This window comes from Hylobates moloch, unplaced genomic scaffold (genome assembly GCF_009828535.3).
Source record: "Hylobates moloch isolate HMO894 unplaced genomic scaffold, HMol_V3 SCAFFOLD_15, whole genome shotgun sequence".
In the NCBI taxonomy this organism is placed as follows: Eukaryota; Metazoa; Chordata; class Mammalia; order Primates; family Hylobatidae; genus Hylobates; species Hylobates moloch.
In genome coordinates, this window is record NW_026652290.1 from 92,250,599 (window position 1) to 92,277,954 (window position 27,356).

At 56.6% G+C, this 27,356-nt stretch overlaps 2 protein-coding genes across 4 annotated transcripts; one reads left to right on the forward strand and one right to left on the reverse strand.

The window, feature by feature from the left end:
- KLC3 (kinesin light chain 3) lies at positions 1–5,845 on the forward strand. Its single transcript, XM_032177316.2, has 12 exons — positions 1–273; positions 1,016–1,246; positions 1,924–1,993; positions 2,426–2,645; positions 3,117–3,204; positions 3,291–3,392; positions 3,905–4,078; positions 4,837–4,927; positions 5,006–5,043; positions 5,133–5,239; positions 5,441–5,504; positions 5,774–5,845. The coding sequence occupies exons 1-12, from the start codon at positions 16–18 to the stop codon at positions 5,843–5,845; spliced, it is 1,515 nt and encodes a 504-aa protein (XP_032033207.2). The 5' UTR covers positions 1–15.
- ERCC2 (ERCC excision repair 2, TFIIH core complex helicase subunit) lies at positions 4,314–24,039 on the reverse strand. 3 transcript variants are annotated; one of them, XM_058428594.1, is made up of 24 exons: positions 23,978–24,039; positions 23,576–23,675; positions 22,510–22,587; positions 22,371–22,433; positions 22,071–22,184; positions 19,886–20,002; positions 19,682–19,798; positions 19,278–19,401; positions 19,089–19,185; positions 18,841–18,974; positions 18,598–18,766; positions 16,336–16,454; positions 12,155–12,224; positions 11,999–12,068; positions 11,793–11,894; positions 10,161–10,224; positions 9,228–9,349; positions 7,718–7,810; positions 7,560–7,632; positions 7,239–7,309; positions 6,999–7,142; positions 6,692–6,835; positions 6,102–6,203; positions 4,314–5,961 (listed from the first exon to the last, which is right to left on the reverse strand). In XM_058428594.1, the coding sequence occupies exons 1-23, from the start codon at positions 23,980–23,982 to the stop codon at positions 6,111–6,113; spliced, it is 2,283 nt and encodes a 760-aa protein (XP_058284577.1). In that variant the 5' UTR covers positions 23,983–24,039; the 3' UTR covers positions 4,314–5,961; positions 6,102–6,110. The 3 variants fall into 3 exon arrangements, 2 of the variants coding, with proteins under 2 accessions (XP_058284577.1, XP_032033206.1); XM_032177315.2 differs by having other exon boundaries at positions 4,314–6,203; XR_009209984.1 differs by lacking the exons at positions 4,314–5,961; positions 6,102–6,203; positions 6,692–6,835; ... (3 more) ...; positions 7,718–7,810; positions 12,155–12,224 and having other exon boundaries at positions 9,269–9,349.
- Positions 24,040–27,356: the final 3,317 nt, after the last annotated feature.

The window sequence follows — 27,356 nt, forward strand, 5'->3', positions numbered from 1 at the left end:
TCCCCAGGAGCAGCAATGTCTGTGCAGGTGGCGGCTCCCGGTAGTGCAGGGCTGGGCCCAGAGCGCCTGAGCCCTGAGGAGCTGGTGCGGCAGACGAGGCAAGTGGTCCAGGGGCTGGAGGCACTGCGGGCAGAGCACCATGGCCTGGCTGGGCACCTGGCGGAGGCCCTGGCGGGACAGGGCCCAGCGGCCGGCTTGGAGATGCTGGAGGAAAAGCAGCAGGTGGTGAGCCACTCGCTGGAGGCCATCGAGCTGGGGCTGGGTGAGGCCCAGGTATGAGGGGGCCAGGTGGGGAGCTGGGGGAGGGTCAGCTGAGGGCGGAGGGAGGGCCAGGTATGAGGGGGACAGGTATGCAGGGGTCTGGGAGAGGGGTTCACTATTGCAGAGGGGCACACTTTGGGAGGCCAAGGTGGGCGGGTCACTTGAGGTCAGGAGTTCAAGACTAGCCTGGCCAACATGGCAAAACCCCATCTCTACTAAAAATAGAAAAATTAGCTGGGCATGAGGGCTCCTGTAATCCTGGCTACTCAGGAGGCTGAGGCATGAGAATCGCTTGAACCTGGGAGGCGGAGGTTGCAGTGAGTGGAGATCGTGCCATTCCACTCCAGTCTGGGTGACAGAGAGAGACTGTCTCAAAAAACAAAAAAAAGTATGGCAGAGAGGCACATCTGGGGCAGGGGGAGGCCTAGGGGAACCAGGCCTGGGAAGGGGAGGCTCCAGGTCAGAGATGGAGTCCCTTAGCAGCTTTAGGGGGTCCTTGTGTATGACAGGGACCCCTGAACCAGATGGCATTCTTCAGTAAACTCTGGGTCCTAGGGCAAGTTTGGGGGTGAAATCAGAGGGGCCCCTGGGAGCCTCTGAGGGCACTGGAGCCATGTTGGTGGAGTCTCTGCAGAATCTGGGGGTGTTGTGCATAGTAGTGGAGTGCTGCAGCCTGATTCAAGGCCTGGGCTGGGTCAGGGGCTGTCTGGCAGGGTAGGAACCAACCTTGACTTGGGACCCCCACCCCGGGCAGGTGCTGCTGGCTCTGTCAGCACACGTGGGTGCACTGGAGGCAGAGAAGCAGCGGCTGCGCTCCCAGGCCCGGCGGCTGGCCCAGGAGAACGTGTGGCTGCGGGAGGAACTGGAGGAGACGCAGCGGCGGCTTCGGGCCAGTGAGGAGGCCGTGGCCCAGCTGGAGGAGGAGAAGCGCCACCTGGAGTTCCTGGGGCAGCTGCGACAGTACGACCCACCGGCGGAGAACCAGGTGCTACGGGCAGGGCGAGGCGGGGGGCGCTAGGCCCTTCACAGAGCCCCACAGTCCCCCAGACCCTCCTTAGAATCCCACAGTCCCCAACACCCTCCTTAGAATCCCACAGTCCCCCAGGCCCTCCTTAGAATCCCATGGTCCCCCAGACCCTCCTTAGAATGCCACAGTCCCCCAACCCTCCACAGAGCCCCCAGACCCACCAGAACTTCCACAGATGCCCCCACTAGCTACTCCATGAAGCCCCGGAGCCTTGCCAGTCCCCCAGGGGACCTCTGACGCTCGTGATCACTACCTCCCTCAAACCTTGAGATAGGCTGGGTGTGATGGCTCACGCCTGTAATCCCAGCACTTTGGGAGGCTGAGGCAAGCGGATCACCTGAGGTCCGGAGTTCGACACCAGCCTGACCAACATGGAGAAACCCCGTCTCTACTAAAAATACAAAATGAGCTGGGTGTGGTGGCACATGCCTGTAATCCCAGCTACTCCGGAGGCTGAGGCAGGAGAATGGCTTGAACTCAGGAGGTGGAGGTTGCTGTGAGCCAAGATTGTGCCATTGCACTCCAGCCTGGGCAACGAGCGAAACTCTGTCTCAAAAAAAAAAAAAAAAAAAAAAGCCCCGGTCTCTGAAACAAAGCCCCCACTGCCCCGGCCCCCCACTTTCCTGTCCCTGCAGCAGTCTGAGTCCCCCCCTCGCCGAGACAGCCTGGCCTCCCTGTTCCCCAGCGAGGAGGAGGAGAGAAAAGGTGGGTGTCGGGAGTACATGCCACAGAGGATGGCAGGCCAGGGTGGGGAGGGGGCTCTGAGCTGCAGGACCCCAAAGTCTCTGAGCAGGGGATGGGGAGATGAGGGCAGGGTCAGGAGGACCCTGAATGTGACACTGCAGGTGAGGCTGGGAGCCACAAAGACAGGGTAACCGCCATGAGCCCGGCAGACCCCGTATTCACATCCCACAGGGCAGGTGGGCTGCCGTGTTCCTGTCCTGAGGCCAGGATGCATCCCACCAGCTGGTTAGATGCTAGTGACTCCTATTTCAGAAGTTAGCGTGGGGGTCCATAGTCCCAGGGGCCAATTAGGCAGTCCGGCAGTTCTGGGGCATATGTCTCCTCGTGCGAGGCTGGAGGGGCAGGACGCTTGGGAGGCTTGCAGTGACCCAGAGCCCACTGTGCCCCACCCAGGTCCTGAGGCCGCAGGAGCAGCAGCGGCTCAGCAGGGTGGCTACGAGATCCCTGCCCGCCTTCGGACACTGCATAACCTCGTGATCCAGTATGCGGGGCAGGGCCGCTATGAGGTGGCGGTGCCTCTGTGCCGCCAGGCCTTGGAGGACCTGGAACGCAGCTCGGGCCACTGCCATCCTGACGTGGCCACCATGCTCAACATCCTGGCGCTGGTGTACCGGTGAGCGCTGTGGCTGGCAGCAGGAATGGCAGGGACCCATTGGGTGCAAGTGGAAGGATCCTGGTGTCCCCTCTGCCACCATGGAGCACCTGGGGAGGCCGGGGGAGGGGACAGCCAGAATGGGAAAGGAAGGGAAGGCTCCTGCTATGAGAACAGCAAAGAGGGAGTGGGACAGGGATCTGGGGGGGCCACTGAGCCAGGCAGAGAGGAGTCAGAGAGCATGGACACCAGGGACTCCAACAGAGCAGGCAAGAGACCTGGGGTGGCTAGAAGCTTGGCAGAGGTCTGGGGGTACAGGGCCCAGTGTTAGAGAACTGGGAGGTATGGAGGGGCCCACAAAAGGCCCTCAAAGGGTGCCACCCATGCTTGGTTCAGCCAGATTCCCTGGGCCTGCCAGGATCGGCCCAGCCCCTGTGGCTGCAGCTGCCCCAACCCCTGGCTAACCCCCTCCATTCCTGGGGCCCCCCACAGGGACCAGAACAAGTACAAAGAAGCCACAGACCTTCTCCATGATGCCCTGCAGATCCGGGAGCAGACGCTGGGCCCTGAGCACCCTGCGGTGAGTGGGGCCCCAGGGAGACGATATGGGGCCGAAGTGGGGCCATGCCTGCCCATCCCTGACCTGTGCCTCCCCCAACCCCGCAGGTGGCCGCCACGCTCAACAACTTGGCCGTCCTCTATGGGAAGCGCGGGCGTTACCGAGAGGCAGAGCCCCTGTGCCAGCGTGCTTTGGAGATCCGAGAGAAGGTCCCATCCCCCTTACCCAACCCTGAGGAACCCCTTGTCCCGTGTAGCCCTCCCCATGGATCCTGAGCACTTACATCATGACCCTGACCCTTGGGCCCCTTGCGTTTGGTACTGGGAGACCCCATTTGGAGCCTAGATCACCCAACCCATCACCTTTGACCTTCTGAGATCCCAGTCTGGTCTTGACCCTGACTCTGACCTTGCGCCTTAACTCACACATCACCCCCCAAGTGGGTCCCCCACACACCCTTTCCAACCCCTCATGGCCACTGGCGTGAGCCCAACCCTGACCTACCCATCTCACCCTGTGCCCCACAAGTTTCTGGACCACCATGACCTCTGACCTTGGTAATCCCGTTCGATGGTATAACGTGTGCCCCCAGCCCCCAACCTCTCAGGTCACTCTCTGCTTTGACCCTGTAATCCCCAACTCATGACCGCCATACAGCAGTGATGTCACGTGTCCCACCAATCCTGTATGATCCCTCTGACTTGTGACCCCTGGCCCCCAGGTCCTGGGTGCTGACCACCCAGATGTGGCCAAGCAGCTCAACAACCTGGCCCTGCTGTGCCAGAACCAGGGCAAGTTTGAGGCCGTGGAGCGGCACTATGCCCGGGCCCTGAGCATCTATGAGGCACTGGGCGGGCCCCATGACCCCAACGTGGCCAAGACCAAGAACAACCTGGTGAGGTCCCTGGGGCTCAGAGTGGGCCCAGAGTGGAGGGTTCTGCCCTGGGGAGGCACCCATTGGTTGGATACAGGGTGAGCACCATGAGGGTGGGGGGGGGGGGTCCCCCCAGGCCGGGCCCTTGGAGCAAGTGTCAGACACAGGAGCTGGCTCAGCACAGAACACGGAATCAGGAAACGTGTAAGTCCATGGCAGCCAGAGGCCAGCCAGTGAAGAAGCTGGCAGGCACAGATGGCAGCAGCAGACAAAATTTATTGAGCTCACTGTGGCCAGCTCCCCTTTTAGCCCGGTCCCCACATTGCTAGTTCTTACAGAGTCCCTGTGAGGTGGGAGCTGTCGCTCCACTTTTCGTGAGAAGACAGGCACAGAGGCCATGCCACCAGCCCAAAGTAGGACAGACAGGCTCGGAAACAGGCTGCCCGCCCTCCATCCCCTGCGCAGGAAGTAGGGCCAAGCTCCAAGCCCACTCTGCCCCAGGGCAAGGCTTTAGGCAGGGGAGGGATACGGCCAGGTCAGCACATTAGGAAGTGGGACTGGGGCCAGGTGTGGTGGCTCACGCCTGTAACCCCAGCACTTTGGGAGTCCAAGGCAAGAGGATCACTTGAGGCTAGGAGTTCAAGACCAGCCTGGGCAACATACTAAGACCCTGTCTCTACAAACAACAAAAAAAAGGACTGGATGCAGTGTTGGGAACTGGGGTCCGAAAAGTTCCCAGACTAGAGCCAAGATCACCCAAGACACTCCCTTCTCCGCAGGCCTCAGCCTACCTGAAACAGAACAAGTACCAACAAGCGGAAGAGCTGTACAAAGAAATCCTTCACAAGGAGGACCTACCCGCCCCTCTTGGTGAGCCCCTAGCCCCTGCCTTCCCTCCTGGTGGCTTCTCTGTCCCCCCATCTCAATGTCCCCCATCTTTCCCCCTAGGTGCCCCCAATACAGGCACAGCTGGTGACGCAGAACAGGTGAGGACGGGCTGTGCTTCGGCTCCTGGGGTGGGTGTGGGGACTGCATAGACTTGGGGGACTGAGCAGTATCCCCGGCCCCTCCCCAGACCCTTCGCCGCAGCAGCTCACTCTCCAAGATCCGTGAGTCTATCAGGCGAGGAAGTGAGAAGCTGGTCTCTCGTCTCCGAGGCGAGGGGGCGGCGGGGGCAGCCGGGTGAGTGTTGATCAGGTCGGCAAAGAGCCCTGACATCAGCAGAATCCGCAGCCCACCCCACCCCCTGTCATGCTCAAGAACCTTCCATGGCTCCCATCTCCCCTGTGATACACACAGATCAAACCCTGTGCTGGAAAGGTCTCTCGTGGAGGGGGGCCACTCCTGGATTCACTCATTTCCTCCCTGCTGCCCCCTTTGCAGAATGAAGAGAGCCATGTCACTCAACACACTGAATGTGGATGCCCCAAGGGCTCCTGGGACTCAGGTGAGGGGGACATCTGGGTCAAAAATGGAGGGGGCCATGTGGGTAGGCACAGAGATAAGGCAAAGGCAGGGAGGTCGGGCCGGCGTCGGAGTCAGCAGGTGGTGGGTTGGTGTCAGAAGAGACCCAGGACAGGAGCAAAGATGGGTTTTACTTGGGGTAGAGGCGATGGGGGGTGGACCGTTGGCTGCCAGGCTGGACCTGGAGCTAGAAGGTGGATGTAGCACCTGCCCCTCACCTCCCCTCCAACCATCCCCTGTGCCTGTCTCTAGTTTCCCAGCTGGCACCTGGACAAGGCCCCTCGGACCCTCAGTGCCAGTACCCAGGACCTGAGCCCCCACTAATGTCCGGTGAACTGCATTGGCTGCAGCTTCTTGGGAACAGTGTGGGAGGGATCTCCTGGACCCCCCCGCTGCCTCTGGGTACTTGGTGGATAGCTGCCTTCTCCTGCGATTAAAGGCTGTGGATGTGACAGTGAGAAATGTTACCTGAGTTCGTAAGACCTTCCAGCACCACCCCCGCTGCGGCCTCAGAGCTGCTGGGACCCAGGGCCAGGCAAGAATCGAATCAGGAGTCACCAGGAACCGTTTATGGCCCGACCTGCCCGGCTCAGAGCTGCTGAGCAATCTGCTCTATCCTCTGCAGCGTCTCCTCTGATTCTAGCTGCTCCAGGCTGAGCAGGGACAGGCCCAGCTGATCCTCCTGCAGAGAACAGAGGAAAGGGGGAGGGCACTGTTGGGCAGGGGCCCAGGCAGCTGCTGCACTTCCCCGACCACCCACCCCTGATGGGCATTAGGGGTCTTCAACATGACAGCCAGTAGGGACAGGATGTTTGAATTTGGAGATGTCAGTATAATCCAGAGCGGGCCATCCCTGTCAACATAAGATGGGGCTGAGGGAGGAGCCAGCCAGGGAGTCGGAAGGCCAGCACAGTCTCTCCTGAAAACGCCCAATGCCTCCTCACCCCAACTTCTCTCACCCTGCCTTGCCTGGGCCACCTGCTGGCATCTGTGGCCTCTCGAATCTCCCCCTACCCCCCAGAGCCTGGCACGTAGATGCACGATAAACTTCTCTTTGCTGAGGGCAGGAGGACAGGCAGGCTGAGGTTGGGGAGTGGGGAGAATCCAAGGGGCCTTTCTGGAGGAGGAGCTCAGCCTGGGAGGGTGCCGGGAGGGGGATGCAGGCCTCACCCGGTGGAAGGGCTGTGCCATCTGCCGCAGGAAGTACTTGGCCACCTGGACACCCTCATCCACAGTCAGGTTGAGGTTGGCATCTGTGAGGTGCTCCTGGATCCAGCGGGGCAGCTTCCCCCGCTTGTCCCCGCGGGCAAACCGCTGTGGGCAGAAGCGCAGGCCAGGGAGAGAAGGTCAGGACCCGAGTCTCGGGGAGCCTGGGCCACTCTCCACCCTGCGACCCACCCCATCTGGGAAATGAACGGGAAACAGCCTAGTTCTTGGAGCCTGGGATGGGAGCACAGGGGCACCCCTGAACCTGCACCTTGTCGGCAAAGACCATGAGGCCATAGTCCGTCTTGCCCCTGATGGCCCGACCCACACACTGGGCCGCGTGGCGCATGGCATCAAAGGTAAGAAAGTCATTCTCACGAATCTGGAACTGGTCCCGCAGGTATTCCAGCCGCGCCTGCAGATACGGAGGATGAGAAGTTGGGGAGGTGGGGGAGCCATCCCTCCCCTGGCCCTAACACTTTGGGACTCCCTGGGAGCCACAGCTACTCACCTTGAGAATGCGGCTCTGTGTGTAGATGTAGGGGACGCCAAACATGATGACGGCCCGCCCGTAGTGGTGCACTGGTGGGCAGAGGAGAGGGGACGAGGGGGGTTACAAATGTGGCTGGTGGGACAGGGGCAGCCTCACGCACTCCAGGATGCTGTGTCTGGGGGAGAGAGGGTGTGTTCCCGCTGGGTGCCTAGGGACAGAGGGGAGTGGAGGGCCCCTCTGTGCGCCTAGGCTGTGGGTGGGTGGTCCCCCGCGGGGGCAGACAGCAGAGCGGGCAGGTGTTCCAGAGAGCTCTGGGGAGGAAGAGCCCAGTCCACTCACCAAAGTCGATTCCCTCGGACACTTTGCCCCGGGCCACTGACAGCAGGATGGCCCCGCGGCCGTTCTCGCAGGCCTGAGGTGGGGAGGCCGAGATGAAAGTTGGGTCACTCCTCGGAGCCACCTCCCCCACCCCCTCCACGCTGGCCTCGCATACCCACCTCCTGGTACTTCTCCAGGGCGACACTGGTTTCCGCACCATCCTGGGTCTCAATAAAGAGCAGCTTGTTCCTCTGGATGTTCTCAAGGATCCCCTGGGGAAGGACCCAGGGAGGTCAGGGTGGGGGTGGCAGAGGATGGGTTCAGGGCACGGCCATCCTGGTTACATCCAACTCTTCCGGGGACTCCCACATCACCATTTCTCTGGGCCTCAGCTGGCTCATCTGAGATGTGGGGAGGGAGGGTGGAATTCTCCAACCTCACTTCTTTGGGGAAACAGTGATCTGGGTGGGGAACCAATCACTGCTGGATAAGTGGGGCAGGCTTGTGGCCCAAGGGGGTGGCCAATCAGGGCACCCCAACCCCTGCCAGCGATTGGTGGAGGGGCTGTGAGGCAGGCAGAGCCAATCAGAGGCTGCCCTGAGACTTCCCATATGACACTACAATAGAGACAGTGTGGAGCCAATGCGAGGACAGACACAGACCAGTGGGACAGAATGGGGAGTCCAGAAACACACAGCCACCTGTGCAGTTCAGTGGGGAGAGCTTTTACTGGAGCAAGTGGATTTCCAAATGGAACCAGAAAATGAACCTTGACCCCCTACTTCACACCACATACAAAGATGAATTTGAGGTACCTCACAGACCTAGACGTGAAAGCTAAAACCACAAGCTCCTAGAAGGAAACACAGGAGCCTCTCTTCATGACCTTGGGGTAGGCAAAGGTGTCTTAAGTAGGACACAAAAGGCACCTGGGCTGTGGGGACTGGGTCACCTTTCCCGCCACGTGGAAGCCGCCTATTGAAGCACAAGGCCGAGGTCCTGGCTGTGAGGATGAGGTTCCCGCCTCCCATGTGTGCCGTTCCAATACCTGGATTAGCCAAGTTCACTCACCTCATCCCAAAGTGCTTCCACCCACTCCTGAGAGCCTGGCCATAGTGTGCTCAGAGGCACAAAGTGCAGAGTGGCCTCCCCCCGCCACCCATGTCCTGCTGGTCATCCAGGGCCTGGCTGTGGTGAGCCCTGTTTCCAGAATGCCCCACGACCTCCTCCACCTGCTTCCCTCAAGGCGCTCCTGCAGACCCTTGAGAGGCTCGCCCCGAGTCTCGGTCCAGCCTTAATTCTCTAGAACCTTCGTCTAACCCAGCTAGAGTCACAGCTGCTACCTGGGCCTCCCCACCAGACCATCTGTGCTGGAGGATCACAGGGATGGGGTAACCCCAAAGAGTGGCAGAGGAGCAAGGAACCTAGAACGTGGGGGTGACTCCGCCACGGGGTACTCCTCTGAGGGAGGGGCCCACATTGGGGCTTGTATCTGTGTACTCAGCCTGATGTACTGGGGGTGGGGCATGGGGTGTGTGCTGCTTACACCCCATTCCTACATGCTGCACGCACCCACCTGTCACACAGGAAACCTGTCACCATCAGAGTGTAAGAGGAATGAAGCTGACAGAGCGGTGCAGTGCCAGGGGCTGAGAAGAGCAGGTGCAGGGAGGGGGTGGCCAGGCGTACCTGCTCATACCAGGAGGCCACGGTGCTCTCCATGTACTGGTAGCTGGTGAAGAAGGCCACGATGCCATCGGGGACCACAGCAGACATCTCCAGCAGGAGGTTCCCATAGTTCCGGATCACAGCTGCAAGGGGCCAGAGATTGGGCCCTCTCCTGGCCAGGTCCTCCTCCCTTCTCTGTCTTAGAACTACTAGGAGTTTCTGGAAACCGCACTGAGGCTGGCTGTCAGGCTGTTCACACACATCCCCCTCCTCCTCCTCCCGGGCGTGTTTGAGGACCCTCCTTGCCACTTCCTGAAGTCGCGCCTGGCTATGTAATTTGCCATGGCCAATGAAATGAGTGCAGAAGGGGCCGGGCGCTGTGGCTCACGCCTGTAATCCCAGCACTTTGGGAGGCCGAGGCGGGTGGATCATCTGAGGTCAGGAGTTTGAGATCAGCCTGGCCAACATGGCGAAACCCCGTCTCTACTAAAAATACAAAAATTAGCCCGGTGTGGTAGCAGACACCTGTAATCCCAGCTACTCGGGAGGCTGAGGCATGAGAATCGCTTGAACCCGTAAGGCAGAGATTGCAGTGAGCCGAGATCATGCCACTGCACTCCAGCCTGGGCAACAGAGCAAGACTCTGAAAAAAAGGCCATGTGTCACTTCCAGGGGAGCACCCTTAGGAACCAGTGCACAATTCACTGTGACCACTGTGATCCCACCTGTCACATCACGCTGCCTCTGACACACCCAGCGGTGGAGGTTCCCAGGTGAGGAGACACAGGGCAGGCCCCTACCAGCTCACGGTGGACGTGTACCACGGGCAAGAAGGAAGCTCTGGGCTGAGCAACTAAGGCCAGGGATATCTGTTACAACAGCATGACTCAGCCCATCTGACTGATACACCTCCCCTCTTGGAACCCACAGAAACCAGCCCCACTGGCAGCATACCAATATCCTCCCGGGTCTCAAATTTGGAGCTGATGGCCACCTGGTCATTGCCACGGCCGATGATCTGAAGAGAGCAACAGAGGTCATGATAAGCGAGGCAGCAGCAACTGCTCCAGCGTGTGAGTGCTGACCACCTGCTGGTGCTGTTCTAAGCTTTTTTTTTTTTTTTTTTTTTTTAGAGACAGGGTGTCACCATGTTGCCCAGGCTGGTCTTGAGCACCTGGCCTCAAGCGACCATCCTGCCTTGGCCTCCCAAAGTGCTGGGATTACAGGCATCAGCCACCACACCCAGTCTGCTCTAAACCTTATTTTATAAACACAATGTCATTGAATGAACCCTCAGCAACCCTGTTATCTGCATTGCACAAATGACCTGGGCTCAGAGAAGGTGAGTTGCCTGCCCAAGGTCACACAGCAAATGGGTGGCAAAGATGGAACTGGACCTGAGTCTGTCCACACTCTCCACCAGCAGCTACACTCTAGCCAGCCCCAGGCCCTGGGCCAGCTGGATCCCGAAGAACACCCCTTACCATGCCGGTGGGCATCCCACCAGCTGGCAACCTCACACAACCATCATGCAGTAGGGGTCATTACAGGTCCACAACCTCTGACAGGCAACTCCAAAAGCCAAAAGCTCTGAATACATTTCTTTTTCAAGTTTGGCACAAACTCATTAAGTAGCAAAACCTGCCCTGCCCCGAGTCTCTCCAGAGGCCTGACTTACTCCTCAGTGTGATGCTTCCAAATCTTTTACTGCCAAAATAGGAGTTTGACTCCGGGGAGCCGCCCAGATCCCACTGAGGGCATCACACACCACACAGCATATGCCTTGTCTCTAAAGGCTGGAAAATTCTGAATTCCAAAACAAACGGCCGCACGCAGTGGCTCACGCCTGTAATCCCAGCACTTTGGGAGAACCAGGCGGGCAGATCACTTGAGGTCAGGAGTTTCAGACCAGCCTGGCCAACATGGTGAAACCCTGTCTCTACTAAAATTACAAAAATTAGCTGGGCATCGTGGCACATGCCTGTAATCCCAGCTACTCAGGAGGCTGAAGCAGGAGAATCACCTGAATCCAGGAGGCGGAGGTTGCAGTGAGCTGAGATCCGCGCCACTGCACTCCAGCCTGGGCAACAGAGCAAGACTCCGTCTCCAAACAAAAACAAAAACAAAAACAAAAAACCACATCCAGCCTCCAGACTTCAGATAAGGGACTGAGGGCCCATGTTGACATGTACATGTTACAGAGACGGAGACGGAGAGGAAGGCTCACTTACCCGGGTCACAGCCAGACCACATACCGGCAAGATGTTAACTAAGATGCTGACTAAACGCCTACCTGTGCCAGGCCCCGGGCGACCTAAGTGTTTTACCCCAGTTCTCTCTCTCAATCCTCTCAACCACCCTGGGAGATTGGGGAGGATACATTCCCATTTCACAGATGAGAAAACTGAGGCTTGAGAGTCGAGCCCACAAAGAAGCAGAATCAAGCCTAAGTCTGTCTGAATCCCGAACCCAGCCTCTTCGCTGTAAAGCTCTCCCCTGCCTGAGCAGTGGGGAAAGCCAAGGAAGGAGGGCGGCCCCTTGCCCCCATCTCCCCTCCCAGCCCCAGCCCTAGCCTCTCCCACTCACCATAGGGCAGAGGCAGACCCGTGCCAGCGTCATGGTGAAGGTTGCCATGGTGACAGGGTGGAAGTCCAGGATCTTGGGGTAGATGTCCAGCGGGGACAGCGTCTGTAGGGGGGACAGTGGGAGGGATCTCAGCAGGACTGGGCAGGGACCAGGAGGCCCATGGAGGGAGGCCAGGGACTAGGAGGGGACAGGGGAAGGGTCCTCACCCCAGACGTGATGATGACAGACTGGAAACGCTCGAATACGGGTTTGATGGCCAGCGAGGCGTCCATGCAGCTGGAGAGAGATGAGGGCAGTGAGGGCCCGGGGGGCTGGGCCCCCGACCCACAGTGCATTCACACCCTCACCGGGCAGGGTCCCACCTGAAGTGCAGGATGGGGTTGGCAATGGTCGGGGTTCTGTCATCAAAGGGCTCAATGATGATGGTGAAGCCTGCAGAGGGCAGGCAAGGAGGGGTGAGATTCCCCCACTACAGCCACAGCTGCACCCACTCAGTCATTCCCTCTCCCGCTCCCTCGCTTCACCCCAATCTCCACCCTGTACTGCCCGGGAGTGAATGCGACCAAACATGAGCTGCTTAAGCCCCAAACCAGGCATCTGAGTTCAAAATACACCCCAACCTGTCCGCTTCTCCACACGGCCCATACCTGTGCAAACTTTCATGAAGGATCCCAAGTAGAGAGCGCCACAGCCCTGCCCACTGCTCACTCTCCCAGCACTGCAGGGGCCACCCAGCACCCACGCCAAAGCCAGGAGCCAGAGCCTCAAGCTTTCTCCCACGACCTTTTCTTGTTTTTGTTTTTTGAGATGGAGTCTCGCTCTGTCGCCCAGGCTAGAGTACAGTGGCACGATCTCAGCGCACTGCAAGCTCCGCCTCCTGGGTTCAAGTGATTGATTCTCCTGCCTCAGCCTCTTGAGTAGCTGGGATTACAGATACACCCCCCTACAACACACCCAGCTAATTTCTGTATTTTTAGTAGAGATGGGGGACCTCCAGTGATCTGCCCGCCTCAGGCTCCCAAAGTGCCGGGATTACAAGTATGAGCCACTGCGCCTGGCTTCCCACGACCTTTCTACCTAAGCTATCAGCAAAGCCAGGCAGCTCTGCCTCCAAAACCTACCTGCAATCCGACCACTGCCCCCGACCCCACGCGGGGCCAGCCACCATCACCTCCTGCCCGGACCCATCATCCCCTGCTCGCTTCACGGCAGCCAGAGGGACCCTATGGAAACCTGAGTCTGGCATGTCACCTCCCCGCCCCCAGAAGCCTCCCATGGCCCCCTCATGCCTCCAGTGGCCTGGTGCCTGACCTTCAAAAATCAGCAGGCTCAGTCCCCCCGGGGCCTTTATACTTGCTGGTCCCATGCGGCCTGGAAAACCTCCCAAGGCGGCTCCATTTGGTCATTTGAGACTGCTCAAAAGTCAGCCACGGCTGGGCACGGTGGCTCATGCTTGTAATCCCAGCACTTTGGGAGGCCGAGGCGGGCGGATCACGAGGTCAGGAGATCGAGACCATGGTGAAACCCCGTCTCTACTAAAAATACAAAAAAAATTAGCCGGGCGTGGTGGCGGGCGCCTGTAGTCCCAGCTACTCGGAGAGGCTGAGGCAGGAGAATGGCGTGAACCCGGGAGGCGGAGCTTGCAGTGAGCCGAGATTGCGCCACTGCACTCCAGCCTGGGTGACAGAGCAAGACTCCGTCTTAAAAAAAAAAAAAAAAAAAAGCCCCTTAGAGAGGCCCTCCCCCACCACCTTTTCTACGCAGACATATTCCAACACAATAACGTATTTTTTTTTCATGATAACTGTCACTTTCTGGAATTATTTCCTTGTTTATTTGGCTGCATCTTTGCTACTGGTTTTCCCGTCTAGAATATAAGTTCTGGGGGATTAGGGATGAGATCTTTTTTGGTTCCTGCTGCTTCCACAGTGCTGAGCCTGGCCTGTTTGTTGAAGAAATAAATGACTGAATGAATTTATATATTCAGTTTCACATAGTGAAAAAAAATCAAGTCCTCTGTGCTGGGGACACAGTGGTGACCTAGCCAGCCTTGCCCCTGCTTGCATGGGTTCACAGTCCAGTAGGAGACAGACTTGTCCTCAGATAGTGATGATTGAGAGTGGGCAGTGCTGGGACAGAGGTGCCCAGAGGGTCAGGGAGGGCTTCCTGGAGGAGGAGACATCTCTACTAAGCTGAGAACCTAAAGATGGGGGGAGGTGGTTGGGGGATGAGGAAGATGAGGAAGGATAATCCAGGTGAAAGAACATGAGGTGTTGGCCGATGGGAAATAGCGGGTAGAGAACGACAAAGGCAGGGATGGAAGATGAGGCAGGACAGAGAAACAGAGGCAGAAGCAGCAGCCAGCAGGCCTCGCTACCCAGCCCCAGGGCAGGGGCCCAGATCTCCATCCTCCTGTCAGGCCCTGCCGCAGGACACGAGGCCCGATCTGGTTTCCTGAGTACAGGAGAAACCCCCAGGAGGCAGACTGAGCCCCCGGTCAGCTTCATGCTGAGGATGGCGAGGGAACACTGGCCCATAAAGCCTCCAGAACGATGCCCCTCTCTCGCAACCTGAAAATCTGAACATCAGCCTCTACTCCTCTTGTCCCTGGTCCCAAAACCCAGGCAACATGCTCCCCACATCCCAGCCTCTACCTCCCACATCTCTCTCCAAACCATACCTTTCTGTCTCCCCATGGCCACGTCCTGGCCAAGGCCCCTCCCCTCCTGCTCAGGTCCCTGCCTGCCACCCAGTATCCTGCCTCTAGTCCCTGCCAGAAGAACTTTCTCTTTTTTTTTTTTTTTTTTTTTTTTTTAAGACTGACTCTCGTTTTTGCCCAGGCTGGAGTGCAGCTGGTGTGATCTCGGCTCACTGCAACCTCTGCCTCCCAGGTTCAAGCAATTCTCCTGTCTCAGCCTCCTGAGTAGTTGGAAATACAGGTGCGCACCACCACATCCAGCTAATTTTTGTATTTTTAGTAGAGACGGGGTTTCACCACATTGGTCAGGCTGGGCTCGAACTCCTGACCTCAGCTGATCCACCCACCTTGGCCTCCCAAAGTGCTGGGATTACAGACATGAGCCACTACGTCAGGCCTATTTTTTTTTTTCTTTTTGAGACAGAGTCTTTGTTCTGTCACCCAGGCTGGAGTGCAGTGGCACGATCTCGGCTCACTGCAAGCTCTGCCTCCTGGGTTCACGCCATTTTCCTGCCTCAGCCTCCTGAGTAGCTGGGACTACAGGCACCCGCCACCACGCCCAGCTAATTTTTTGTATTTTTAATAGAGACGGGGTTTCACCGTGTTAGCCAGGACGGTCTCGATCTCCTGACCTCACGATCCGCCTGCCTCAGCCTCCCAAAATACTGGGATTACAGGCGTTAAGCCACCAAGCGCGGCCTTTTTTTTTTTTTGAGACGAAGTCCTGCTCTGTCGCCCAGGCTGGAGTGCAGTGCCACAATCTTGGCTCACTGTAACCTCTGCCTCCTGGGCTCAAGCAATTCTCCTGCCTCAGCCTCTCAAGTAGCTGGGATTACAGGAGCCTGCCACCACGCCTGGCAAATTGTTGTATTTTTAGCAGAGACAAGGTTTTACCATGTTGGTCAGGCTGATCTCAAACTCCTGACCTCAAGTGATCTGCCCACCTCAGCCCCCCAAACTGCTGGGATTATGGGCGTGAGCCACCATGTCCGGCCCCGGCTAATTTTTGTATTTTTAGTAAAGACAGGGTTTCGCCATGTTCACCAGGCCAGTCTCGAACTCCTGACCTCAGGTAATCTGCCTGCCTCACTGTCCCAAAGTGCTGGGATTACAGGCATGAGCCACCACGTCCGGCACCCAGAAGAAATCTTTCCAAAGCACAAATCTGGGCCGGGCGCGGTGGCTCACGCCTGTAATCCCAACACTTTGGAAGGCCGAGGCTGGTGGATCATGAGGTCAGGAGATCGAGACCATCCTGGCCAACATGGTGAAACCCCATCTCTACTAAAAATACAAAAATTAGCTGGGCGTAGTGGCACGCGCCTGTAGTCCCAGATACTTGGGAGGCTGAGGCAGGAGAACTGCTTGAACCCAGGAGGCGGAGGCTGCAGTGAGCCAAGATCACACCACTGCACTCCAGCCTGGCAACAGAGCAAGACTCCGTCAAAAAAAAAAAAAAAGCACAAATCTGACCTGGCACCTTGCTTGCTAGAACCTGCCATGGCTCCCCAGTGCCCTCAGGAGCACAAAGATCAACTCATTACCGTGCCCTCTAGTGTGAGCTGACCCCATAGAATTTCTCTGGCCTCATCCCTTACCACTGCCCATGCCATCCTTCTCCACTCTGCAGCCCGAGGAAGTCTGTGAAAATATAAATCTGAGCACGAGGCTTACTCAAGAACTATCTATGGCTCCCCACTACCTTCAAAATAGAGCCCACACTTCCAAGCCACGCCCCGCAAAGCCCTGTGTGTCCAAGTTCCTGCCAACAACCCTCTAGACTCTGCTGGGACCCTGATTCCAGCTGCTAGGAGGCCCAGCAGGGACAGGAAAAGGTGAGCTTACCTTTGGCGTAGGTGCTGACAAGGGTGGCAAAGTTAGCAAGGAGGGTGAGCGGGGAGAAGTCAGCAAGGTCGGTGATCTCCAGAGTGTGCAGCAGGGACCGGAGGCGTTCAGCACAGAATCTGGTGGGGAGGAGAGATGGGGTCAGGGGGGCAGATGGAAGCATGAACAAGACCAGCAACCCTGCCTCCGCCCAGATAGTGGGCACTCCTCTGCCATCATGGTCATGTGCCTGTCTCCCCAGACAATGGTCACTCGGTGAGGGTGGGCACTGGGCCTGTTTTGGAACACCCCCACACTGTACACCTGCATGTCACAAACAGCCACTGCCACATAATGGCACAGACAGAGCAATAATCAGACACTCCAGAGTCATATAGTCACTTGTCACACCTGCTGGCACGACCTCCTAAGTGGGTTTTTTTCCTTTTTTTTTTTTTTTTTTTCAGGTGGAGTCTTGCCCTGTCATCCAGGCTAGACAGCACTGGCGCCATCTCGGCTCACTGCAACCTCCGCCTCCTGGGTTCAAATGATTCTCCTGCCTCAGCCTCACAAGCAGCTGGGATTACAGGTGCCCACAACCACACTCAGCTAATTTTTGTACTTTTAGTAGAGATGGGGTTTCACTATGTTGACCAGGCTGGTCTCGAACTTCTGACCTCGTGATCCACCTGCCTCGGCCTCCCAAAGTGCTGGGATGACAGGTGCGAGCCACTGCACCCGGCCCTAAGTGGGTTCTGATCAAAACAGGAGACGCACAATCACACCCAGAACCCCCCAGTCATGGCATTAATCCTGCATGGCCACATGGTCACCCATTCACACCCAGAACCTCTCCCACTGCCTCTCACGCACCTGTGGGGACACACACAGTGTTGGAACCCCATGGGCTCACAGTGGAATGCAGTCATCACCCACATCCCACAGAGTCCCACGGATACTGCGTCCACACACTCACTCATGTGCAGGGTCACTTGGCCACAACCCCACACAGGCAGGGCTGAGGCTCTCAGCCTCGGGGACAGGTCATAGAGCAGCTAGCTTTGAAGCCAGGTGGGCAGTCACACTTGCAAACCTGCCTCCCACACTTCAGCCCTCCCAGCCTGGCTCCTCTAACCCCAGGCTAGGCCTACCCTGGCTGGTCGCTAGCTGGGGATGAGTCTGTCCCCTCCACTGGGCCATGCAGCCTCTACGGCTGTGTCCCCAGCATGGAGCAGGCACTTGGGGAATGTGTGTTCAGTGACTGAGATCCCCTCTTTGCCCTCACAAGTCTCCAATCCTGGGGAAGATGGGCAAACCCACACGGAAGGTGGCCTCACCCACAGAGGCAGGGCAGCCAGGGCCTTTGGAGCCCATAGGCCTGGCTTCAAGCCCCAACTACCGGGCACAGTGCTGTGTGGCTCCGGACAAAAGCTTCCCCTCTGGGAGTCCCAGCGTCCTCATTTGCAGGGTGGGGATGCCGTACTGGGGGTGCAACTGAGGTAAGGAACATAAAGGGCTTAGCTCCTCCTTAGTGCTCAGGGCAGGGTAGGTGATTGGCTTCACTGCTCTCTCATTAACCACCACAGAACCCTGTGAAGTAAAGATCCGACTCCTTGGCCATTTTACAAAGGAGGAAACTGCAGTTCAGAGAAGACCCGTGACTTACCCAAAGGAAAAGCCCCCTCGTATCCCTTGGTCATTCTCTGCCTTCCCAGTGCCTCAAAAGACTGACTCCCCCAAAATGCGCCCAGACTGCTCCATGGGGACGCCCCTGCCCTCAGGTTTGGAAGATTAGAGGCATCGGTGGGAAGAGACATGGGCCAGGGCCTCCTCCCCCAGCTCCCAGCCTGCGAGGCCCAGGTTCTGGTTTCTGCTCCCAGCGGGAGACCCTGTCCAGGCCCCCACCAGTTGGTTCTCAACACATTCCCTCCCTGCCGCTGTGGCCTGGCTTAGCTCCCAGCTCTCACCTCCCACCCTCCTTGGCTCCTTCCCCAGCCCCTCTCTCTGTAAATGGTGCTCCCACTACTCTCTCTTGGGTAGGGTAGATTCTCCAGTCCAGCTAGGTGTTGCCTGCCAGGCCCCTGCCCAACGCAGGGACCCAGGATCAGCTCCAACCTTGCCCCTGGACCTGCCAGGTTAGAACAGACAGGGTCCCACGTGCCTCGTCCAGCTCACTCACTCCTGACGCTGCAATGGTGACCCGGGGCTACAGGCGTGGAGGACACGGCTCTGCATAACCGGGACCTGCCGAGCCCCCACCCCCCGCGCTGTCTGGGGCCGCACCTGAGGGGCTTGCGCTGGATGCACACGCGCTGGGCCAGGCCGCTCAGGAAGGCAGGTGGGCTCTCCTGCACCACATGCTGCACACGCAGCCGCCACTTCACATACTCCAGCAGCCGCCGCAGGAAGCCCAGGAAATGCTCGGCCGTGCGGATGGAGCCAGGCACCGCCTCTGCGAGGAGACGCTATCAGCGGCCACTGGGAGGCGGGAAAGGGACTAGGGGGCAGCCGGGGGTGGGGGCTCACCCTGCAGCACTTCGTCGGGCAGCACGGGGTTGGCCAGGTGGGCGTCGGTCTCCCGGGCGGCGCTGGCCTCCCGCAGCCCCTCCACCAGACGCCGGTACTCGTCCCGCAGGCGCTGCTCGTCTGTCTCCTTGATCCTGCGGGGAGATCAGCTGGGGCTGGGATGGGCTGGCAACCCTGGGGACAAGTCAGACAGAGGCCAGGGTCCCAGGGGCAGGGCGGGCACCACCGCCAGCCGTCCCCGGCCCCACCTGAGCACCGTCTTCTGCAGGGTCTCCAGGTTGCCCTGGCACCGGTCAAGGGTGCGGCGGGTGAGGTTGACGCTCATGGAGTCGATGCAGACATTGTCTGGAGAAGGGGGAGAGAGCCAGCTCAGGCAGGCCTGCAGGGGCCTCACTCAGAGGGGCTGGCGTCCCTTTGGCCCCTGGTGCCGCCCTCACCAATGTTGTGGGCCTCGTCGAAGACCACGACGGCCTTGCGGGCCAGTTCCTTGGACACCAGGTCTGCAATCTTGGGGTCCAGGAGGTAGTGGTAACTATAAACCACCACATTGGCATGCAGGATCTGGGGGGCCAGGGAGCAGGGTTACCAGGGCTCTGCCACCCCAACCCCTACCCCTGGCCACACTGGCCCGTCACTCCCACACAGGCCTGCAGAGGCAGACACAGGCCAGGCAGAAGTATGAGCAGATGGATAGAGACAGACTGACAGACATGGGCACCCACCAACAGGGAGATGCAGACAGGCAGACTCACAGCAAGCAACAGACACGGGCAGACAGGAGACGGGCGGGCAGCCCACACCCTTACACTCGCCCCTCTGCCCACCCCACCAGCCTCCTCACTGAGTATCGAGCAAGGAAGTATGGGCACCAGCCCTGGTGCCGCCCCAGGGCCTTCAGGTCATCCAGGTTGTAGATGCCAGCGGGGAGGGGCACCTCGCGCCCATGGGCGTCAAATTCCTGGGACAAGAGTGCCAGGGGTCAGAGAGGCTGCCAGCCTCAGGTGACCCGTCCTGCCTCCCTCCCTCAGTCCTGCCCTCCAGGAACCTCATAGAAGCGGCAGTGGGGCAGGCTGGTGTCATGCTGGTACTGCGCCCGCACATAGGAGGCTGTCAGGCTGTGGCATTTCCCGTCGACGTCTTTCCCAAAGCGCAGGGGTGTCACCTGGGGGTGTGGGGCATCTTAGCACCCAGACAGGGTGGAAACCCAACCACTCTTCAAACCCAGGTCTCCACACCTCCCAGCTGGCTGGGGTTTTAGACAACTTGAACCTCAGTCTGTTGCATTATTCCTTAAGACACGTGGGAACTTAATGCAGGGATACAAGAGTAGTAAAGTTGGGCTGGGCGTGGTGGCTCACACCTGTAATCCCAGCACTTTGTGAGGCCGAGGTGGGGAGATCACGAGGTCAGGAGTTCGAGAACAGCCTGGCCAACATGGTGAAACCCTGTCTCCACTAAAAATACATTAGCCAGGCGTGGTGGCACATGCCTGTAATCCCAGTTACTCGGGAGGCTGAGGCAGAAGAATCACTTGTACCCGGGAGGCGGAGGTTGCAGTGAGCAGAGATCGCGCCACAGCACTCCAGCCTGGGCGACAGAGCGAGACTCCATCTCAAAAAAATAAATAAAAATAAAAATACAAAAATGAAGGCCGGGCGCGGTGGCTCAAGCCTGTAATCCCAGCACTTTGGGAGGCCGAGGCGGGCGGATCATGAGGTCAGGAGATCGAGACCATCCTGGCTAACACGGTGAAACCCCCGTCTCTACTAAAATTACAAAAAATTAGCCAGGCGTGTTGGCGGGCGCCTGTAGTCCTAGCTACTTGGGAGGCTGAGGCGGGAGAATGGCGTGAACCCGGGAGGCGGAGCTTGCAGTGGGCCGAGATCGCGCCACTGCACTCCAGCATGGGGGACAGAGAAAGACTCCGTCTCAAAAAAAAAAAAAAAAAAAAAAAATGAGCCAGGTGTGGTGGTGCACACCTGAAATCCCAGCTACTCAGGAGGCTGAGGCAGGAGAATCCCTTGAACCCAGGAGGCAGAGGTTGCAGTGAGCCGAGATCATGCCACTGTACTCCATCCTGGGCCACGGAGACTCCGTCTCAAAAAAAGTAGCAAAATTGTTACATTCTTACAAGTTATACATACATATTTTTGGAGACAAGTCCCTCTGCTACTCAGGCTAGAATGCAGTGGCACAATCACGGCTCACTACATCCTTGATGTCCCAGGCTCAAGTGATCCTTCCCCTCCTCAGCCTCCCGAGTAGCTGAGGCCACAGGTGTGTACCACCATGCCCGGCTAATTTTTGTCTTCTTAGTCAAGATGAGGTCTTGCTACGTTGCCCAGGCTGGTCTCAAACTCCTGGTCTCAAGCAATCCTCCCACTTCAGCCTCCCAAAGTGCTGGGATTATAGGCGTGAGCCACCACGCCCAGCCAAGTACAATGATTTTATAGCATAATTTAATGATAACTACTAATATTGTATTTGTCATATATTATTATGCATATAAATACGACAATTTTTTTTTTTTTTTTAAACAGTCTCACTCTGTCACCCAGGCTGGAGTGCAGTGGTGTGACCTCTGCCTCCCGGGTACAAGTGATTGGCCTTACCAACATTATGGTGGCACCACCACCCCCGGCTAATTTTTGTATTTTTAGTAGAAATGGGGTTTTGCCGTGTTGGCCAGGATGGTCTCAAACTGCCTCAAATGATCTGCCCACCTCAGACTCCCAAAGTGCTGGGACTACAGGCGTGAACCACCGCACCTGGCCTATCATGAGAATTTCTAACATTCTTTTAGCTCTTTGTACATGCTAAGGGCATCGGCTGCAACATTTCACCCAATTTTATCATCAGCAACTTTATGAGGCAGGTACATAATTATCTCCATTTTACAGAAAGGGAGACTGAGGCCCAGGTGGCAGAAAATGCCTCTCCATAAATACCCGGCTAGTAAGTTTCAGAGCCAGGAAACCAGGCCTGCCAGAGACTCTAAGAGCTGCCCTTTTAACCTCTCCCAGGCCTGGGTAGAACTCGAAGACTCCCTGGAGGAAGTGTGCTTGCCTGGGCCACGATGAATGAGAATTTGACCACTAAGATAGGAATTCTGTGTGTAGCCACTGCATGCCTTTGCAAGAGATCCGGCCTGGGGATCCAGGACTTGTGGTTGGATGAAAGAGTTTCCTCTACCTCTGGGCTAAGGGCAAGGAGAAGGAACGGGTGCTCACCTCAGGGTGAATACACAAGTTTTTGCGGGAGCTCAGAGCCAGCCCCAGAAATGGCAGCTTCTCGCCCTCCTGCTTCTCATAGAAGTTGAGCAACTTTCGAAGCTCTTCGATCACCTACTCCAAAGTTGGGGGGGCAGGGGGAGCTTGTGTTCATTGGAGGCACAAACTCCTGCCCTGCCAGGTCCCAGCCTCTTCCCCAGCTTCCCAAACGCCCCCAAAAGCTGGTGACGGCCACCACCAGGGGGACCAATGGGGCCTAGGAACAGTGGGGCTGGAGCACCAGGATGAGTCCCGGCTCACCTTCTCAATCTCCGGCACAGTTCTTGAGCAGTAGATGAGTTTGGTCACCTCCAGCGGATATGCCTGCAGATAACAAGCAGACTCAGTCCCTGTCCACCCCTTCCTTTCTCTGCCTTTACGGGTTCAGCGCATCACTCACCCGCTGGTATGCCATGATCAGGGCCAACAGGGACACTGTCTTCCCAGTGCCTGAGGGCATCTCCAGGACTCCATGACCCTGCATGTTGGGGACCAGAGGGGCAACACACAGGGTCTCAGAACCTTGGGCACACAAACTCTGGGGACTCTCCCCGACCCCCAACGCCACCAACTCAGAACAGCAGGATAACACAGCAGTAGTTAAGATTGGGCAGTGGGTTTGAACCTCACTTCTGCCTCCTCCTTGTTGAGTGGTCTTAGGCAAGTACCTTCACCTCCCCGGACCTCAGTATCCCTATCTCTAAAATGGGCCTAAGGCCAAGCGTGGTGGCTCACACCTGTAATCCCAGCACTTTGGGAGGCCAAGGCAGGTGGATCACCTGAGGTCAGAAGTTCGAGACCAGCTGGGCCAACAAGGTGAAACCCTGTCTCTACTAAAAATACAAAAAATTAGCCAGATGTGGTGGCTTGCACCTGTAATTCAATCTCAAAAATAAATAAATAAAATAAAATGGGCCTAATAATAAAACCTTCCTCATAACACGACTGTGAGGATTAGTGAGAAATTTCAGGTTAAATATTTAGCACAGTAGCTGATATATAGTGAATTTTTCTCCCTTCTTTTTTAAGAGACAGGTCTCACTCTGTTGCCCAGGCTGGAATGCAGTGGCACAATCATGGCTCACTGCAGCCTCCAACTCCTGGCCTCAAGCGATTCTCCTGCCTCAGCCTCCCGAGTAGCTGGGATTACAGGCGCCCACCACCACACCTGGCTAACTTTTGTATTTTTAGTACAGACGGGGTTTCACCATGTTGGCCAGGCTGGTCTCCAACTCCTGACCTCAAGTGATCCGCCCGCCTCGGCCTCCCAAAGCGCTGGGATTACAGGCGCGAGCCACCGCGCCCAGCCTATTCACCATTATTATTTTAGATAACGGAAGATTATGGGGTCCTGGATTCCCAAGGACCTCGGACTTCTAAAATCCAGACGTCCTGCAATCTGTCTTAGGCCCAGGCGTGGCAGCCCCACCGGTCGGGTGGGCGGGTCGGGCCCACCGGCCACCCACCTTGGCGTCCAGCGTGCGTTTGAGCTCCCGCATGTAGGAGAACTGCTCGGGGTAGATGTAGTCGTACGGGAAGTAGACCAGGAGCCCGTCCACGTTGAGCCTGGCGGCAGGGGCTGCTGGGTCAGTTCCCGTCCCCTCAGCCCCTCTCCCGCCTCCACACTGCCCGGTTGTCGGGCCCAGAAGGGTGACCTGCCCGGCGCCCCCGGTAACCCTCAGGTCCTCAGGAGCCTCGAGGCCCCCTCAGTGTCTCCTCGCTATCACCGCTGCTCCCTGCGGCTGCCCCCGCCCCACCCCTTCAGCCTCCCCTCGCCCCCCTGGGGACCCAGGCGCGCCCCCCAAAGACCCCATCTTCAAGACCCCCCGCACCCGCTACCGAGCCGCGACCCCCAGCCCCCTGCTTACTTCATGGCGCCGGCCGGACTGTGCAGCGGCGTCGACCCGCCGCCCTCATGAATATTCAGCGAGAGGCCGGGTCGTGGACATCCTCGAGGGCTCGCTCCACCTACATTACGAGACCATTGGCTGACCTGCCCGTCAATCCGCTAGGGCAGAGCCAATCGAGATACTGCGCGTGCGCACGGAAAAGCGAGGGCTGCTGACTCTCGGGAGAGGCGTCACTGAGGATCGTCGAGGGCCAATCAAAAAGAAACATGGAAGGGAGAAAGCCGAGAGACTCGATCTCATTCACTTGAATTTGGTCCTCCTGCGACTGCCAAGGTTGTCTGAGTATTGATCGAACCCAGGAGTTCGAGATCAGCTTGAGCAAGATAGCGAGAACCCTCGCCCCTCCAACTCGTCTCAAAAAAAAAAAAAAAAATCTTACAGTGGCTCATCATCTCTTTAGTTGTTTTCACTAAGTCGTTCCTACCATAACTGTGAATTTAAAGTAAAACCAGCTCAGAATCTTGCCAGTCTGCTCTTTGGTCCTTGTTCTACCCTAAACTTTGTATCACCTGAAATTAAACCAACTCATTTGAAAAAAAAAAAAAAAAGAATTTGGTCCTCCTGCGCCTGCCAAGATTGTCTGAGTATTGATCGAACCCAGGAGTTCGAGATCAGCTTGAGCAAGATAGCGAGAACCCTCGCCCCTCCAACTCTTCTCAAAAAAAAAATTGTCTCAGTAGCGAATAGTCTAACGGAGAATGACAGGGAAATTGGTGATCCTTTCTGGGCCCAAGAGTTAGAAATGGCTTTGCAGGCTGGGCGCCGTGGCTCAAGCCTGTAATCTCAGCACTTTGGGAGTCCAAGGCAGATGGATCATGAGGTCAGGAGTTCAAAACCAGCCTGGTCAACATGGTGAAGCCCTATCTCTACTAAAAATAAAAATAAAAAAATAGGCCGGGCGCGGTGGCTCACCCTTGTAATCCCAGCACTTTGGGAGGCCGAGGCGGGCGGATCACGAGGTCAGGAGATCGAGACCACGGTGAAACCCCGTCTCTACTAAAAATACAAAATATTAGCCGGGCGTGGTGGCGGGCGCCTGTAGTCCCAGCTACTCGGAGAGGCTGAGGCAGGAGAATGGCGTGAACCCGGAAGGCGGAGCTTGCAGTGAGCCGAGATTGCGCCACTGCACTCCAGGCTGGGCGACAGAGCGAGACTCCATCTCAAGAAAAAAATAAAAATAAAAATAAAATAAAAAATAAAAATAAAAAAATTTTTAAAAGCCAGGAATAGTGGCATGCATCTGTAATCCCAGCTACCTGGGAGGCTGAGGCAAGAGAATCGCTGGAACCCGGGAGGCAGAGGCTGCAGTAAGCCAAGATCATGCCACTGTACTCCAGCCTGGGTGACAAAGCAAGACTCTGTCTCAAAAAAAAAAAAAAAAGTCACCTTCTCAATGAGGGCTTCCTGACCACCAAATTAAACCTACCCCCTAAACACACACACACACACACACACACACACACACACACACACACACACACTGTATCCCCCTTCCCTGCTTTATTGTTCTTGAGAGCTCGTTTAACCATGAGACATGCTGAATATTTTACTTATTTATTTTGTTTAGAAAGTCAGCTCCTGGCTGGGCGCCAGGGCTCACGCCTGTAATCTCAGCACTTTGGGAGGCTGGGGCAGGTGGGTCATGTGAGGTCAGGAGTTCGAGACCAGCCTTACCAAAACAGTGAAACCTCATCTCTATTAAAAATGCAAAAATTAGCCGGGTGTGGTGTCGCATGCCTGTAATCCCAACTACTCAGGAGGCTGAAGCAGGAGAATCGCTTGAACCTGGGCGGCAGAGGTTAACTCTGAGCCGAGATCACGCCATTGCGCTCCAGCCTGGGCAACAAGAGTGAAACTCTGTCTCAAAAAAAAAAAGTCAGCTCCATGGCAGGAGTGATGGCTCATGCCTATAATCCCAGCACTTTGTGATGCGAGGCGGGCGGATCACTTGAGGTCAGGAGTTGGAGACCAGACTGGCCAACATGGTGAAACCCCATCTCTACTAAAAATACAAAAATTAGCCGGGCGTGGTGACACATGTCTGTAGTCCCAGCTACTTGGGAGGCTGAGGCTGAAGAATGGCTTGAACCTGGGAGGTAGATGTTACAGTAAGCCAAGATCGCGCCATTGCTTTCCATCCTGGGCAACAGACTCCGTCTCAAAAAGGAAGAAAGAAGGAAAGAGAGAAAGAGAGAGAGAGAGAAAGAGAGAGAGAAAGGATGGAAAGGACCCTGACAAGCACTGTTGCATAAAGGTTTCTTTTCTCTCTCTCTCTCTTTTTTTTTTTTTTTTGAGACAGGTTCTCACTTCTATTGCTCCAGCTGGAGTGCAGTGGCGAGAACACGGCTCAGTGCAGCCTCAACTTCCCAGGCTTAAGTGATCCTCTCACCTCAGCCTCCTGAGTAGCTAGGACTGTAGGTGCGCACCACCATGCCTAGCTAATTTTTTGCATTTTTAGTAGAGACATGGTTCCGCCACATTTCCCAGGCTGGTCTTGAACTCCTGGGCTTAAGAGATCTGCCCCCCTTGGCCTCCCAAAGTGCTGGGATTACCAGCGTGAGCCACTGTACGCAGCCTGAATATAGGTTTCTGATAAATTTTAGGATCATATTGTTTGGACTGGGTAAGAATTCCCAGAACTCTAATGAAGAAACTGACTGGTTTATATTTTATTTTATTTTATTATTATTATTTTTGAGATGGATTTTCACTCTTGTTGCCCAAGCTGGATTGCAGTGGCACAATCTTGGCTCACCACAACCTCCGCCTCCCGGTTTCAAGCGATTCTCCTGCCTCAGCCTCCCCAGTAGCTGGGATTACAGGCGCCCACCACCATGCTTGGCTATTTTTTTTTTTTTTGTATTTTTAGTAGAGATGGGGGTTTCACCATGTTGGCCAGGCTGATCTCGAACTCCTGACCTCAGGTGATCCACCTGCCTTGGCCTCCCAAAGTGCTGGGATTACAGGCGTGAGCCACTGTGCAAGGCCTAGGCTGGTTTATAAAACTGCTAAACCAAGCAGAACATGAATTAAATACCAAGGAAATACTCTCCTAGAATGTCATGCTACTTCAGCCAATACTAAAATTGTCAAGATACACAATTTGAATGAACTCCATGCTCCAAGTCAAATTACCTATGATGTTACCCATCTAATAAACAGCACTATGTCCCTTAATGGGAGAAAAGTTTGGAGAATTTAGGAGAATATCAATCCAATGTTGGTTGGGTGCAGTGGATCATGTCTATATTCCCAGCACTTTGGGAGGCCAAGGCAGGAGGATCACTTGAGCCCAGGAATTCAAGGCCAGCCTGGGCAACACAGTGAGATCCTGTCT